The 16,569-nt window shown below is 39.0% G+C and overlaps 1 protein-coding gene across 1 annotated transcript in view; it reads right to left on the reverse strand.

The window, feature by feature from the left end:
- Canx (calnexin) overlaps nt 1–16,367 on the reverse strand; it is a 33,949-nt gene extending 17,582 nt beyond the window's left edge. The window contains exons 1-2 of the mRNA XM_076856546.2: nt 16,204–16,367; nt 352–522 (exon numbers count right to left, since the gene is read on the reverse strand). Of these exons, the coding sequence (XP_076712661.1) occupies nt 352–519 (168 nt within the window). The 5' untranslated portion in view covers nt 520–522; nt 16,204–16,367. The remainder of the gene's footprint in view (nt 1–351; nt 523–16,203) is intronic.
- Between the last annotated feature and the right edge of the window lie 202 nt (nt 16,368–16,569).

Here is a 16,569-nt window from a genome sequence, read left to right on the forward strand (position 1 = left end):
AATAGTGCTGGCTAGGAATTGAACACAGGGCCCTCTTTGTTAGGTAAGTGCTCTACTACTGAGTTATACCCCAGCCCCTATCTTCAAAATTTTATTATCAAGAGATAAAAGGCCAGGTACAATGATACACGCCTGTAATCCCAGGAGCTCAGGAGGTTGAGACAGGAGGATTGCAAGTTCTAGGCCAGCCTCAGCAACTCAATGAGACTCTGTCTCAAAATTTAAAAGGGCTGGGAATGTGGCTCTGTGATAAAGCATCTTTGGGTTCAATCCCCAGTACAAAAAGAGAAAGAGAGAGAGAGAGAGAGAGAGAGAGATAAAAGGAATATAGATTCAAAAACTACTTCAAACCTTTGGAGATGGAGGCATACTGGTATCTGATTTTGAGTCTTCTACCTCTTCAATGACATCATCAAGGTCATCCTCAATATCAATCATATCATCTTCATGCCCATCATGAGCCTGAACAACAGTAGCTCCAAGGACCAGAAACATACATAATAACCACTTCCCTTCCATGATCTATATAAAGAGAGTAAAGTAAGTTCAATGTGTTAACTTCTCTTGTTTAAAATTAACACTTTCAAATCAAAGAACTAAAAAGAATTTTACTGTATTTTATCCTAAAAGCAAGGAGAAAAGTAAACCCAGAGAGATTAAGGGGTTTTCCTAAAATTAGTTAAAAGATTCAATTTTAAGCCAGGCACAGTGATGGACACCAGTATCTCAGGAGGTGAGTTAGCATGGTCACAAGTTCAAAGCCAACCTCGGGATGGGAAGAACGCCTGCCTTGCATGCCTAAGACCCTGAGTTCAAGCTCCAGCATGGAGGGGGGGGGGGCTGGACTCAGCCACTTAGTAAAACCCTGTTTCAAATAATAAAGAGCCAAGGATGTATATCAGTGGTAAATCGACCCTCGGTTAAATCCCAGTACCCCCCAAAATAAATTGACTAAAAGACTCAAGAACAAAAATATTATACCAAAAATGAGCTACTTTTAATTCTTATTTTCTAAGCACTTATATATTATATTAGACTTCATATCAGTCTTATGGGTGGTTAGGTGGGCCTCCTTTCCAAAGAGCTTTGATCTAAAGAAATAATAACTGAGCCACATGGGTAGTTTTTTGGTTTTGGGGCCTGAGAAGGCAGGGTGAAGATGAAGAAGCTGGGAAAGAAACAAATTTTTATAAGTGCAACACCATGTGCTCTCAACATATGGCACAGAGTATCCTTTTTTCCTTGTTTTAAATTAACACTGGTCTTTCCCTCTCATTACCAGGACACTTACTGGTATCCTACATTACTAAGGTTTCAATTCTTCTTCCTCTCTGAGGCCATTCGATACCCAGATGATAGCCTCATCACCCCCCAAATCTTGAGTCCCTATTTGCAAAAATCTCTATGCCTTCTAGCTAGCAATCAGAACCCTCAGAACCCTCTCCCTTAGGCCGTTCCCCCAAAATCCTCCTTTCATCCTAGAGAAGAGATTTCCCACTTCCCTTATGCTTACCAACATTCATTATTTGCTCCCTTAATGTGCATTTAAGTAAAGCTAAAATGCACCACGTATTATTTTCCTATTAATTTTTTCCTCGTGACAAAATCAGTGGATTTCTGTTCACCTTTCTCTCAGGCTCCTTGCAGTGCTCCAAAATCAGCACAAGAGTCCTGGTTTTAGATAAAAATCCTATGATAAAAACATTGTTGGGCGGAGGATTTAATTCAATTGTAAAGCACTTGCCTAGCATGCTCAAAGCAACTGGTTCAATCACCAGTCCTGGGTGGAGGAACAGGACAACACTGTTATAAGAACACTGGTTTTGAAAAATTCTTTAATTTTTTTTTTTGGGGGGGGGAGTTACTGGGGATTGAACTGAGGGATGTGAGTCACATCCCCAGCCCTACTTTGTATTTTATTTAGAGACAGGGTCTCACTGAGTTGCTTAGCACCTGGCTTTTGCTGAGGCTAGCTTTGAACTCGTGATCCTCCTGTCTCAGCCTTCTAAGTTGCTAGGATTACAGGTGTGCACCACCATGCCTGGCCTATATTTTTTAATCCAGGAATATCACATAAAAATAATCCAACAAGTGTTGACAGTGATGTAGAGAAGTTGGAATCCTGATGCACTGTGAATGGGACTGTAAAATGGTACAACTGCTATGGGAAACAGATTCCATATGATCCAGCAACCCCATTCTGCAGTTTGTGGCCAAAATAATTGAAAGCAGGATCTCACAGAGGTATTTACATACCCACACCCATGTTCGTAGCAGCACTATTCACAATGGCTAAGAAGTGAAAGCAACCCAATCAATGGATGTCAATCAATGGATGAATGTGGCATACAGATATAATGGAAGACTATTCGACCTTAAAACAAAATCCTGTCATATGCCAGCACATGGATACTTATTGAAGATATCATGCTAAGTAAAATAAAAGTTACAAAAGGACACATTATGCATGATTCCAATTTACATGCGGTTTCTAAAGCAGTCAAAATTCAAAGGCACAGAAAGTAGAATTGTAGCCAACGGGCTAGGGGGAAAGAGCAATGAAGAGATTTTTATTTATTTGCTGGTTGGTACAGGGATTAAACTCAGAGGCATTTAACCACTGAGTCACATCCCCATCCCTTTTTATTTTTAAATTTATGATAGGGTCTCACTAAATTGCTTTTACCATGCTAAATTGCTGAGGCAGGCCTCAAACTTTCAATCCTCTTGTTTCAGTCTCCAGAGTTGCTGGGATTGTAGGCATATACCACTACACCCCTGTAAGGTGTTTTTTTTTTTTTGTTTTGTTTTTTTTTAAATAAGAATAGTTTCAATTCTGCAAGATGATAAAGTTCTGAAGATGTTTCACAATAGCATAAATATGCTTAACACTACTGAACTATATATTTAAAATTGATTAAGAAAGGAAATTTGCACCTGTAATCCCAGCAGCTTCGGAGGCTGAGGCAAGGAGGACCCAGAGTTCAAAGCCAGCCTCAGCAAAAGCAAGGCACTAAGCAACTCAGTGAGACCCTGTCTCTAAATAAAAAAATATAAAACAGGGCCAGGGATGTGGCTCAGTGGTCGAGTACCCATGAAATAAAAAGAAAGGAAATTTGGTGATATTTTACAAAATTTGGTTACAATAATCATAACTTTGTAAAACAGGACTGGGGGTATAGCTCAGTGGCAGAATATGCTTTAGCATTCAGAAGGCCTTAGGTTCAATCCCCAGCACCCCTGTTCTCTTAAATTAAATTAAAGCACAAAACCAATGGATTAAATAGGACTAGGTTTTGGTATCAGAACACTGTTTCTACTGGAAAAGTAAACAGTCCAATGGGCTAGTAACTTACCTTTAAAAAGGTAGGATTTTTTAATTTGTTGATATACTATTGTTACTATGACTTGAGTTGTATAACCCACCACCACGAAATTCATATTATAGACGCTTCAACTCCCTATGACTATATTTGGAAACAGGGCCTTTAAGGAGGTAATTAAGGGCTGGGGATGTGGCTCAAGCAGTAGCGCGCTCGCCTGGCATGCGTGCGGCCCGGGTTCAATCCTCAGCATCACATACAAAACAAAGATGTTGTGTCCGCCGATAACAAAAAATAAATAATAAATAAATATTAAAATTCTCTCTCTCTCTCCCCTCTCTCTTTAAAAAAAAAAAAAAAAAGGGGGAGGTAATTAAGGTTAAATGAGGTCATAAGGGATCAATAGTGCTGGTGTCCATGTAAGAGGAAGTAGCAACAGAAGCACACACCACAGAAAAAAGGCCAAGAGAAAACAGAGGGAAAAGAGGGTCACCTGCAGGCTAAGGCAAGTTAGGAAGGACCTCACAAGAAAGTAATCCTGACAGAACCTTTGTCTCTAATAACCTCTAGCTTCCAGAGCCCTCAGAAAATAAATTTCTACTTTGGTATTGTTACTGAGATAATTGTCTTTAGGTTTTCAGGTATAATGAAGTAGGGCAGTACATCTCAAACTTGAACGTATAAACATCATGGGAGGGGAGTTGTGTATTAAAATCCAGACTGCTGCCACATGTGATGGTAAACATGTGTAATCCCTGCTTCTTTGGAATCTTAAAAGACAGGAGAATCCAAGTTCTAGGCCAGTCTGGATAACTGAGCAAAAACTCTGTCTCAAAAAATTAAAAAGAGCTGGGGATATAGCTCAGTGGTACAGTGCCCCTGGATTCAATCCCCAGTAAAGACACCCCAAAGATTGCTGGGCTCATCCCACAGGGCAGGGCAGGGCAGGGCAGGGCAGGGCAGGGCAGGGCAGGGCAGGGCAGGGCAGGGCAGGGCAAGGCAAGGCAGGGCAAGGCAGGGAAGGCAAGGTTAGGCCTGATTCAATGGGACTTTAGGTTAAGAGGATGCTGAGGATACTGGTCCAGAAACCACACTTTGAAAATCATGAATTAGGCTTATGAATAATCTATTTATACTACATTCCAATTTACAAATGGATTTTCACATACATTATTTTATGTAAACTTTCTGAGGTATTCCTCTCATTTTCTTTTACACACTAGGAACTAATAAGACTTAGTGAAAACCTACTCATTTTGACAATAAATAAACAAGATTCAAAGAAACCAACCCTTCTCCCCCCACTGAAACCCTAAACATGTTACCATGTAGTTTCACACTGAGGTACTGTGACAAGAGACAAAAGACAGGAAAGAGCAGCACAGGGAATGATCCAGAACAGAGACATTTTGGCAGGGTTTAGTAAAGGAACATGTGACTATAGAACAACTGGCCCAGGTTAGGAGACCAAGAAAGCTGGTGTTATTGGAGGACAGGGGGGTGTTACTGAGTAGGGAAAGCAAAGCTATCTGTCTTGTTGGGAACAAGGTAGATATTTCAAATAAACTACAGGGAATGCATTTATCTTTCACCACCATTTCCCCTGCTCCCTGAGTTGTAGAACCTGATTTTCTGCAAAACAAGAAAGAGGTATTTGGGCACTCATCTGTTCCAATCACATTATCCAAGGGTTTGTGAAAGCTTACAACTGTGCCATGTCAGTTCTCACACTGGTACACTAAGGAGTCTCAGTCACTGCAAGCTTTACATATGCTATTTTAACTATAATTTACTAATACTTCCAACATAATGCTAGTTATTGGGTCTATTCTAGTTCTAAAAAGCCACTATTAAGCTGACTTAAATTTTCCAAATATTGGGCTGGGGATGTGGCTCAAGCGGTAGCGCGCTTGCCTGGCATGCGTGCGGCCCGGGTTCAATCCTCAGCACCTCATACAAACAAAGATGTTGTCTCCGCCGAAAACTAAAAAATAAATGTTAAAATTCTCTCTCTCTCTCTCTCAAAAAAAAAAAAAAAAGAAAAAATTTCCAAATATTGTTAGACATATGTTCACATTTGCCACAATTCAAGATAATATATTTTAAGGTGATGTTAATTTTCTACTTCATTAATGAGAATCTGACATTAACAAGAAACACCTTCCCTTCAGTCTCCCTACATACACTTCTCATACCAAATGTGATCCAAGAGGTTACACCTGTATTGACCAATTGAGCAGATACACAAAAAGGATGTTGTAATTACTATGCTTTCTAGAGGAAAATAGAAGGAAATTTAGGCAACTATGGTTTTGACAATAAGTTTCCCATACAACATCAAAGATATGGCATATGAAAAAATGGTAAGTTGAACTGAAATAAAAAATTTCTTTCCTATGAAAACACAAGAATCAAAAGAGAATTAAAAATCGCCAACTAGAAAAAATTATTTGCAAAATATGCATCTATGAAGGACTTTTTCTATTTTTGGTACTAGGTATTGAACTCAGGTATGTTTTACCACTGAGCTACATCCTTAGCCCTTTTAATTTTTTGAGACAGGAACTCATTAAGCCTAAGTTGCTATGGCTGGCCTCCAATTTACTACTTCCTGCCTCAGCCTCCCAAGTCTCTGGGTGTACGCATGCACCTCTGCACCCAGTTTGAAGGACCTGTTTTAAAGCATACGAAGAACTCAAACTCAGCAATAATAATCAAATATAAAACTGTAAAAGCTGGAGAATTAGGTCAGTAATAGACACGCTTAGCACTTTCTTGACCCTGGGTTCCATCTCTAGCACCTTACAAAACACTGAGCAAAAGACCTGGACATCTACTCAAATATATACTGATAACAAATAAGCATAGGAAAAGACCATCAACATCATTTTTTATTATGGAACTTCACAATAAAATAACAATGTTGGACGGGCTGGAATTGTAGCCTACGTGAGGCACTGGGTTCAACCCTCAGCACCACATAAAAATAAATAAACAAAATAAAGATATTGTGTACATCTACAAATAAAAAAAAAAATTAAGTAACAATGTGTTACCACTATCAGCTATTTGAATGGCTATAAATTCCCCCCAAAATGGCAAGGATGTGAAGCAATAGGAACTTTCATTGATTGCCGGTGAAACTAAAAAATAGTAAAGCCAACTTGGAAAATTATTTGCAAGCAACCTTAATGTTCAACAGATTAACCAACTGAAAGAAATGAGCACTCAAGCCACAAAAAGACATGGATGAATCTTAAATGATTATTGTTAACTATAAAAAAACTCTCTGAAAAAGTGATAGACATGTTTTAAAACCCCAATTATATGACATTCTAGAAAAGATATTAACTGTAGACAATAAAAATACCAGTTGTTAGCTGGTGCAGCAGTGGACGTCTGTGATCTTACCTACTCAGGAGATTGAGGCAGGATTTCAAGTTCAAGGCCAGCCTGGACAACTTTGTGAGACCTGGTCTAAAAGAGCTAAGGATCTAAGTTGTTGCAAGCGGTTTAGGGGAGAGTTAGGTTGAATGGGTAAAGCACACGTTTTCTTTTAGGCAATGAAAGTATTCTTAAAGATATTACAATTACAGCTACACTGACACTGCATTTGTCAAAACCCATAAAACATTATAGTAGAAAGAATGAATTTTAATGTATTTAGGATGTCAGGTGATACGAAGACAGCATGCAAACAAAATTCAACAGAAGAATCTACCTTATTACAAATCCATGAAACCTTACTAGGGAAAAGGTGCTCAGTAGAATTAGAGTACACAAAAATAGTACTGTTCTGGGGCTGGGATTGTGGCTCAGTACTAGTACGCTTGCCTAGCATGTGTGAGGCAATGGGTTCAATTCTAGCCACCACATAAAAATAAATAAATAAAATAAAGGCATTATGTTCATCTATAAGTAAAAATTTTTAAGAAGTACTGTGCTAATCAATAAGCCCATTGCACATGAGTAGGTGCATTAATAATTCTGATACTGTTATATATGTAATTGAAAAATTAAGCATATGGGCAGTAGATGGTGGGGCCACTTTTTCACTGTTAAGACTTAGAATTTATCCAGGCACAGTGGCACATGCCTGTAACCCCAATGGCCTTGGAGGCTGAGGCAGGAGGAGGACTGGGAGTTCAAAACCCACCTCAGCAGGGGCTGGGTTTGTAGCTCAGTGGCAGAATGCTTGTCTTACACTTGTGAGGCAACTCAGCACCACATAAAAATAAATAAATACAACAGAGGTATTGTGTTCATCTACAACTAAAACTATTAAAAGAAAAAAAAAGAGGGGATGGGGTTGTGGCTCAAAAAAAAAAGAGGGGATGGGGTTGTGGTACAGCACTTGCCTTGCACGTGTGCAGCTCTGGGTTTGATCCTCAGCACCACATAAAAATGAGTAAATAAAATGAAGGTATTGTGTCCAACTACAACTGAAAAATAAATACAACTATAAAAATAAATACAACTACAACTAAAAAAGAAAAGAAAGAAACCAGCCTCAGCAACTTAGTGAGGGCCTAAGCTATCTCTAAATAAAATATAAAAAAGGGCTGGAGATGTGGCTCAGTGGTTAAATGCCCCTGAATTTAATCCCTGGTATCAGGAAAAAAAAAAGGGGGGGGGGGATTTAAAGATTAAGTAAGGGGAGGTGGCTAGAGGAATCCATATGGAAATGGAAAGAATTAGAGACATCAGTATGAAAACATGTTTAGCTTAATATACAGAGGGTTGCATATAGAAATATTTACAAATGATGTATATCAGTTAGGATGCACACATATCTCCTTGCTGTCAGCTAAAAGGGCCTGCAAAAATGAAGAAACCTACCTTCTAAAACCATAAACACTTTGTTGTTGTCACCAACAGTTTCTAAGATTACCGGAAAGAAATACAACAAGTAGCTCAGGAACAGAGTAATAATGTTTTTAAAAACAAAAAGCAGAGTCTTCCTATCCCAAAGGACACAGACAGCAAGTGTCCCTAAATCTGCAAAACTCAGCAAGTTTTCAGGGAATAAAGGAATTACTTTTAAGATGAATTAACCAGGGGCTGGGGTTGTAGCTCAGTGGTAGAGCACTTGTCTAGCATGTGTGAAGCCCTGGATTCGATCCTCAGCACCACATAAAACTAAGTAAATAAAATAAAAATAAAGGTATTGTATCCACTTATAACTAAAAATATTAAAAAAAAAAAAAAAAAGATGAATTAACCTTTCCCTCTAAAGAAACACATTTCCTACAATTATTTTTTTTTGGGGGGGTGGGGGAAGATGGTATAAGGCGGGTGTGGGGGGTAAGGTAGAGGGTACTGGGGACTGAACTCAGGGGCACTCTTTTGCTGAGGCTGGCTTTGAACTCACCATCCTCCTACCTCAGCCTCCCTAGCCACTAGGATTACAGGCATGTGGCCCTGAGCCCAGCTACATTTCCTATAATTCAACTTCATAGAACACAAAGTTTCTTACATTCCTGAATGCCATTTTTGCAGTTTCCCTCATAATTTTATTTAAAAAAAAAAACATTTTTTAGTTGGAGACAGATACAATACTTTTATTTATTTTATGTGATGCTGAGGATCAAATACAGCGTCTTAGACATGCCAGGCAAGCAGTCCACCACAGAGCAACAACCCCAGTTCCTCATAATTTTATTTAATGCTTGAAACCCACCACTTTCTTCATTTACTGGTTTTCTGTCAAGAGTCACCCTCCTCACAACATACACTTGAAACAGGGCTGGGTTTGTGGCTCGGCGGTACAGCTGATCACCTAGCATGTGTGAGACCCTGGGTTCAATCCTCAGCACCACACAAAAATAAATATAGATAGATAGATAGATAGATAGGTGCAAGTATTGTGTCCAACTACAACTAAAAGATAAATTATTATAAGTCTGTAAACTCAAACTCTCTATAGCAGAGTCCCACTGAGCTAAGAAGCAACTGCTAGGTGGCTATAACTAATTATTAGGCTACTAATTAAAAGTGCTACACAACTGTCTTACAATGTGTCCATTTAAATTCTGTCTTGTAAAATTACAAATTACATTTATAGGCCTAGACCTACAGAGAACTAGCAATTAAATATCAAAACTACAAATATGAAAGTCTTTTAACATCTGAGTCCATTGTTTTCACTAGAAAACAGCTTTAAGTTATATGTGAATGTGAGTATTGTCTTATGATATACCTTAACGTAAGCAAAGTTAATAAAAACAATACTATAGCCAGGTGCCGTGATGCATGCCTGTAATCCCAGCAACTCAGGAGGTTGAGGAAGGAGGATAGCAAGTTCAAAGCAAGCCCCAGCAACTTAGTGGGGCTCTAAGCAACTTAGGGCTGGGGACATAGCCCAGTGGTTAAGCACCCCTGGGTTCAAAGCTGGTACCAAAAAAAAAAAAAAAAAAAAAAAAAAACCTTATGGTATATTTTCATTCTATACAGAACAACACCAAAAAGACTAAAATTTCAAAACTCAATTACTGATGTGGATAAAATTGGTTATAGCCCCCCCACCAAACACACATACAAACTAGTACAATCTGAATAAAGTATTACTAGATCAGTGAAGATAGTTCTTTAGATCTGGTCAAAGTTGTCTAGAAACCAGCTTGAAATTAACTTGGTTCTCTATAAAAACTACAGCAAGACTCAGATATGTGATAAGAAACATAAGTCTGGTGAGATAGTCTTTCTCAATTAAGAAGGATTGGGGTGATGCGGATATAGGGGATTAGATCTGTGGTAAGTACTAGTTCCTGGTCCCCAGTACTACATAAAAGAAAGAAAAGAAAGAAAAAGAAGGGCCTAAGGGATGGAAAGTGTAGTTTAGTGGTAGAATTCTTGACTACCATGTTTGAGGTCCTGGGTTCTATTTCCAGCACCAGAAAAAAAGTGTGGGGAGGGGTTTGGTAATCAAACAATTATCTACCTATCCCCAGGTCAAAGCAGCTCTATCCTCTGTAATGATATAAACAAATATGAACAAATGTACACAAAGCCAAGAAAATAGAGCACATTTATAAGACAATGATTTTTGGTTTGCTTCCCAGTTTCCCAAAGGCAAAGCAAAAAGGCCCAACTCTCAAATTATTAGGGTCAGAAGGAACCTTCAAAAGCACTTAATCCACTCACATTTAATATTTCATTTCACTTTTAACTTTTAGAAGAGTGAAATTATTTTTATAGAAATGGAAGTTGCCTATTTAAAAACTGAAATTCAGAAAATTAATTCCTCGGACAAAAGGCAGCAGCATATGTGACAGAATATCCTGTCAAGTCAGAGAAGCCTGAATTCCTGTCTCTCCTGATTCTCTGTATGGCCTCCTTCGGCTTATTTAACTTCCAGAAGTCCTCCTTTCTCTATTTTAGATGTGTGTTTAGAACTAGTTGCTCAACAGCTTGCTGTGAAAATATGAAAATATAATTCATCTATCAGTCAGGTACACTTTATAGGCATACTCAAATGTCCTGGTCTTCAAAACACAACATGTACATCAGATGACTAAATTTTAAATTCTCATATATTATTTTTTTCCCTTCCAGTGCTGGGAATTGAACACAGGAAATGCTAGGCAAGTGCTCTGCTACTGAGCTACACCTCCAACTATTAAATTCTCATTTGACCAAAACATCTAATATGGCTAGAGGATTCTACATAATAAGCTATATTAATTGTAAACTTGCTTTCCTGCAACTACATTATGTGATTTCTTCAACTCTTATATCCAACAGTGTATAAGATATAAACTTCCATGTTCATCTTTTTTCCTTGTCCTTCAATTACTTTTAATGAAACCCCTTAAATTATTTTTTGTAAATTACAATACTGTTCTCAGCACAATTTTTAAAAGTCCATGTTATTTTCTATACATTTACATGAGACTTCAACCAACACAAGTTTTTTGTTTGTTTGTTTGTTTGTTTTCTATTTTTTTGGCATAATGGGGATTGAACCCAGAGCCTCACTCATGCTAGACAAATGCTCTACCACTGAGCTATATCCCTGGCCCTTTGTAAACTGATAGGGCCTTACTAAATTGCTGAGGCGGACCTCAAATTTACAATCCTCCTGCCTCAGTCTACCAAACAGCTGGGATTATGGGCATGTGCCACCACACAAAAGCAAATTTACTCTATAATATTTCAGCAAATCCTGACAATATTTAGGTCAACTTTAAAAATGGGCAAATACTTAGCAGAAATATTAAATTTGTCAAAAGGCAGAAATAAGGGTCCATTTGGACTGGGTTGTGGTTCAGTGGCAGAGAGCTTGCCTCGCATATGTGAGGCACTGGGTTCGATCCTCAGCACCACATAAAAAAATAAATATATTGTGTCCATGTATAACTAAAAAAACTTTTTAAAAATAAGGGTCCATTCAACAAAAAAAAAATCTTTAAAACAAATTGGAACAAAGTATTTTTAAGCTTATTGCCAGTTTTATGTTTTATCTTTCCAAATAAAGAGATTCTTTCTTCTTTTGACTCTGAATCAGGCTGGCAAAGTTCCTATTTATTCCTAGTTTGTTAAGTGTTTATCATGAAAGGATATTTTTTCTCTAAGATGAACAGTTTCTGTCCTTTATTAATGTGATATGTTACATTCATTTTTATATGTTGAACCAACCTTGCCTTCCTGGGATAAATTCCAATTGGTCATAGTATATAATCCTTTTTATACAATACTGCATGCTGCTGGTTTCAGTTTACTAACATTTTACTGAAGATTTCTGCATCTGTTTTCAGAAGAGACAGTGGTCTATTTTCTTGTAAAGTCTCTTATTTGGGTTTTGGTATCAGGTTAGTACTGGCTTCACAGAATGAGCTAGAAACCCTTGAAGAATCTGTGAACTATTTTTAATTTTTCCCTAAGTATTTGCTAAAATTTATTTGTGAGCCACTTGGTTTGGGGCTTTTCTTTATTAGACTTTCTTTCTTAAAAGAAGAAATTTCCAACCCAGGTGCTGTGGCATATGCCTATAGTCCCAACTACTCAGCTGTCTGAGGCACAAGGATCACTTGCACCCAGGAATTTAAGATCAGCATAGACAACCACAACAAAACCTACTTCTCTCTCCCTCCCACCGCCCCCTCCATACTCACAAAGAAAAAAAATTTCCATTCTAACTTCTTTAATCTATGAAAAATTAAAAAGAGGAACAGAAAAAATGACCTCATGTTCTTGATTGTTTTAAAAAAAAAACATTGATTTTAAAAATAGGCAGTGTATAAATAAAAAGAGGGAGTCTTTCTTTCATATAAGCTATTCATTCATCTAGTATGCCCTCTTAAAATTTTAAGACTTATTTGTGAGGTTAGACAGCTTAAGTAGTCTACTAATATTCAAAAACAGAAACATCATACTTAATAAGGTCCATTCAGAAAATCCCAAGAGGTTCTATTATCCCCATTTTATATGTAATGAAATTAAAACCAAAAGAAATTACTTAATCTGTCTACAGTCACAGCTAGAGACGTGTTCATAAGCAAAAATCCAAGTCACAATCCCTGGATTGCTATTTAAAAACTTGTCACCTTGGGTAAAATTATTAACTTCAGGGCCTCAGTTTCTTCATCTCTAAAACGACAGTAACAACACTATGTATAAAACAAAATACATGTAAAAGTACTTATGATAGTGTCTGATTTACCACATTTGCTCAAGATAAGGAGTAATTTTTGCTATTACTAAATATTTCTCTTAACAGTTTTTAAAATTTAATGGTTACAAAACTGACTTTTAAGACAAATACTGTAAAAATCTTAGATTGGAAAGGAACGACCCAAAAGAAATTTTTTTTTATTTTTTATTTTTAGTTGTAGTTGGACACAATATTTTATTTATTTTTATGTGGTGCTGAGGATCGAACCCAGCATCTCTCACATGCTAGGCAAGCGCTCTACTGCTGAGCCACAACCCCAGCGCCCTCCCAAAAGGAATTTGATTCCAATCACAGATGAACATTTTACTACTACTATCATATTTCCCACTATATTTTGAACCTGCAGATTTTACTACTTCAATCTAGTCAAAAAATGAAAACATTCAAGGAAGGGAAATACATAAAACTCAGACTGGTCTTTATTGTAAATGCCTGTCTAGGCACAATGGCACATGCTTGTAATGCCAGCAGCTCAGGAGGCTGAAGGAAGAGGATCCAGAGTTCAATGTCAGCCTCAGCAACTTTGTGAGGCCCTAAGCACCTCAGCAAGACCCTGTCTCTAAATATTAAAAAGGGCTGGAGACGTGGCTCAATGATTAAGAGCCCCTGGGTTCAATCCCAGGTACCCAAAAAGTTTTTAAAATAAAGAGGGACTGGGGATGTGGCTTAGTGGTTAAGTCAATCCCAGGTACCAAAAATAAATAATAGAAATAAATGCAGCTGGGTGTGATAGCACATTCCTACAGTCCTAGTAACTTGAAGGCTAAGGTAAGGTCCAGAGGTTTCAGACCAGCCTGGGTAATACAAACAGACTCACCTCAAAAATAAAATAAATAGATCTATACTGCCTCATTTACATTTTTGGATTTTGTTTTTCATTAACAGGAACATCAGAACTGATTTTTCCATAGCACTTTTAAATTTTTTTTAAATTTTAAATATTATTTAGTTGTAGCTCGACACAATGCCTTTATTTTTTTGTGTGGTGCTGAGGATCGAACCCATTGCCTCACACATGATAGACAAGTGCTCTACCACTAGCTACAACCCCAGCTCCTCCATAGCACTTTTTTTCCTATTAACTAAATAGGTTTAAGATGTGACCAATAATATATGCTAAAGATCCTCTAAATTATTTTTCTTTATTCTCAAGTATTTTTTACAGTTCACAGTTAAGCTTAATTTACAAGTGCATTTATTGGGGCTGGGAATGTGGCTCAGTGGGGGGGGGGAGTACATCTGTTGTTATAACACAGCATTCAACCAGCACTTTCCTGGTAAGGTTTTTTTTTTTTTTTTTTTTTTTTAATGTGGTGCCTCACACATGCTAGGCATGCACTCTACCATTGAGCCACAGTTTTGCAATAAGCTATCTATCTACGTTAGAACTTAGGTACTTTCATTATTTCCTAGGAATTATTATGAACTGCCAATTCTGTCTAATTCATTATACTTTTCAAAATAGTTTTATATTCACCAGCTTATTGCCCCCTAAAGGTGAGGTATCCAGGAGACCCTCTCTCCCACTTTGAAGAGGTGGAAACTAAAGAGTTACATATGCTAGTTATCATACTGGCCTCAGAATTCAAGTCTAAGAAACTTGCTTAAGCTTACCAATTGCTACTTTATTCCCTTAGGATATCTTGCAGGGCAAGTGAACTCTGTAACTAAAAGGATGCAATGGTGTGATTGCCAAAACTGTCACAGTGTTCTTAAAAGATAATAAGCTAATTGAACTGTAGAGTTAAGATAGTAAGGTGGAGAAGGAGAGGCTAACACCCATTTTCAGATAAGTATGAAAATTTCTGTTGTGTTATTCACTCCAATACACAGTTCACTAGGGCCTTCTCATGACCAGTGACCTGGCTAGTTTGTGTACCCAGGCTGATGGAAAGGAGAATTCCCACATGGTTTTTTTTTTTTTTTTTTAAAAACAGAAGGTTTTTTAAATCTTCCCTTAAAATTTTTTTTTTAATTCTTCCCTTTAAAAAAATTATTTAAAAAAATTAAGCAAAAAACCTTCCATTTCCTAAATTAGAGGTAAAGAAACTTAACTATGGTTTACCTTTGTCCTCTCAACCTTTTAATATTCAGCTCAGTTTAACCTCCCTCAACTAGCAATGGCTTGTCATGGCAACACAGGGTACAGTTTCTTCTTCCCATCAACGTAAATGTGACTTCAGGCCCTGAGAAACAGGACCAACAAAGACTAGGATGTCAGTTTAGTGGACCAAGGCATTTAGACTATAATGGTTTACTGCAATAGTTATTGATCGAGCAGTTACTACATATGACTTTCCTGCATAAGCATTTTAATTCAATCTTCACAAGTCTATAAGGTATTACTTAATAATCTATTCCTAGGGCGTGGGACACAAAGGTAAAAGCCCAAATTCGCACAGCAACAAATGGCAGATGAAGTGCTTGAACCACGGCCTTTATCTTAGCAGTCAATTAAAATCCCAACAGGACCATTAAACTAATCGCATGACCTTGGACCAGTCGCTTCAAGCCTCTAACGCCTCAGTTTCCTCCACTGTAAAGCGAAGTGTGCTAGGCTAGGTGAGATTTAGGTTGTTTTCCTGCTTTTAATGTCGGGTGGAATCTCCGACTGAATTACTCCCCACCCCCCCACCCCCCGAGTAAGTGCTGTAATGGTTAAGCCTAAAGTTTTCCAACCACTGCGCGTTCTAGTACATTCTCCTTCCTCTTCAGGGTGCTAGGGTCCCGTTTCCGTTTAGGGGTCTTATTTCAAATTCTGAACCTGCGATAGTAATCCTACATATTTTCTCTTAGTCTAATTCATCTTTCCCTGCTACTTAGGGGAACCCACTAGGCCCGATCCTCCCGGGGACCACCGAAACTGCCCACCTCGAAACTGCCCAAGCAGCCAGTAATAGGCCTAAGAATGCCCTGGAAGCAAAGCCATAAGAACAAGTTCGCCTTCTCAAAGGTCAAGAGAGGCCCAGGGCACCTGCCACGCCTCCCGACCCCGGTGGCGCGGCCTGGGCCTGGTTCCCCAACTCAAGGGGCCGGGTTGAGGCCTCACCCCTCCTGGCCGGCGAGTTCGCCGGAGCCTGGGCCCTCGAAAAGCCAGCCCAATCCCTGGCCGCTGGCCACGCCCGACCCCTTTGGTCGCGGTGTAGCGTTCCCAGGCCCCCCGAGGTCCTCACAGGCCGGAGGACGCGTGCAGGCCTCCAGTCTCACCTCGAGCCTCCCGGGGACCACCGGCAGTGCCTGCGCCTTCTCCCACCCGCACACCTGGCCCCGCGCTGCAGTGAAGACAGCGGCGGAGGCGGCCCGACCGTCACGTGCTGCAGAACCAAAAGGCCTCGGCTGCCGCTGCCGCGCGACCGAGCCCCACCGCACGAAACCCAGCCCTGGGCCCGCCCCTCGATTCTGAGTAGCTATGACTAGCACTAAGTCCCGCCCCACCTCGCAAGCTCCTAGATTCGGTTGGTCGCTGTGATCATCGCTCTACTTACCTTTCCATACGCCCCCTAGGGCTATTCTTCGTGGAGTGTGAGGATTGGCCGAGAGTGAGGCAGGAAGTGGTTGTTGGTTGGACAGGAG

This window comes from Callospermophilus lateralis, chromosome 5 (assembly GCF_048772815.1).
Source record: "Callospermophilus lateralis isolate mCalLat2 chromosome 5, mCalLat2.hap1, whole genome shotgun sequence".
Classification (NCBI taxonomy): Eukaryota; Metazoa; Chordata; class Mammalia; order Rodentia; family Sciuridae; genus Callospermophilus; species Callospermophilus lateralis.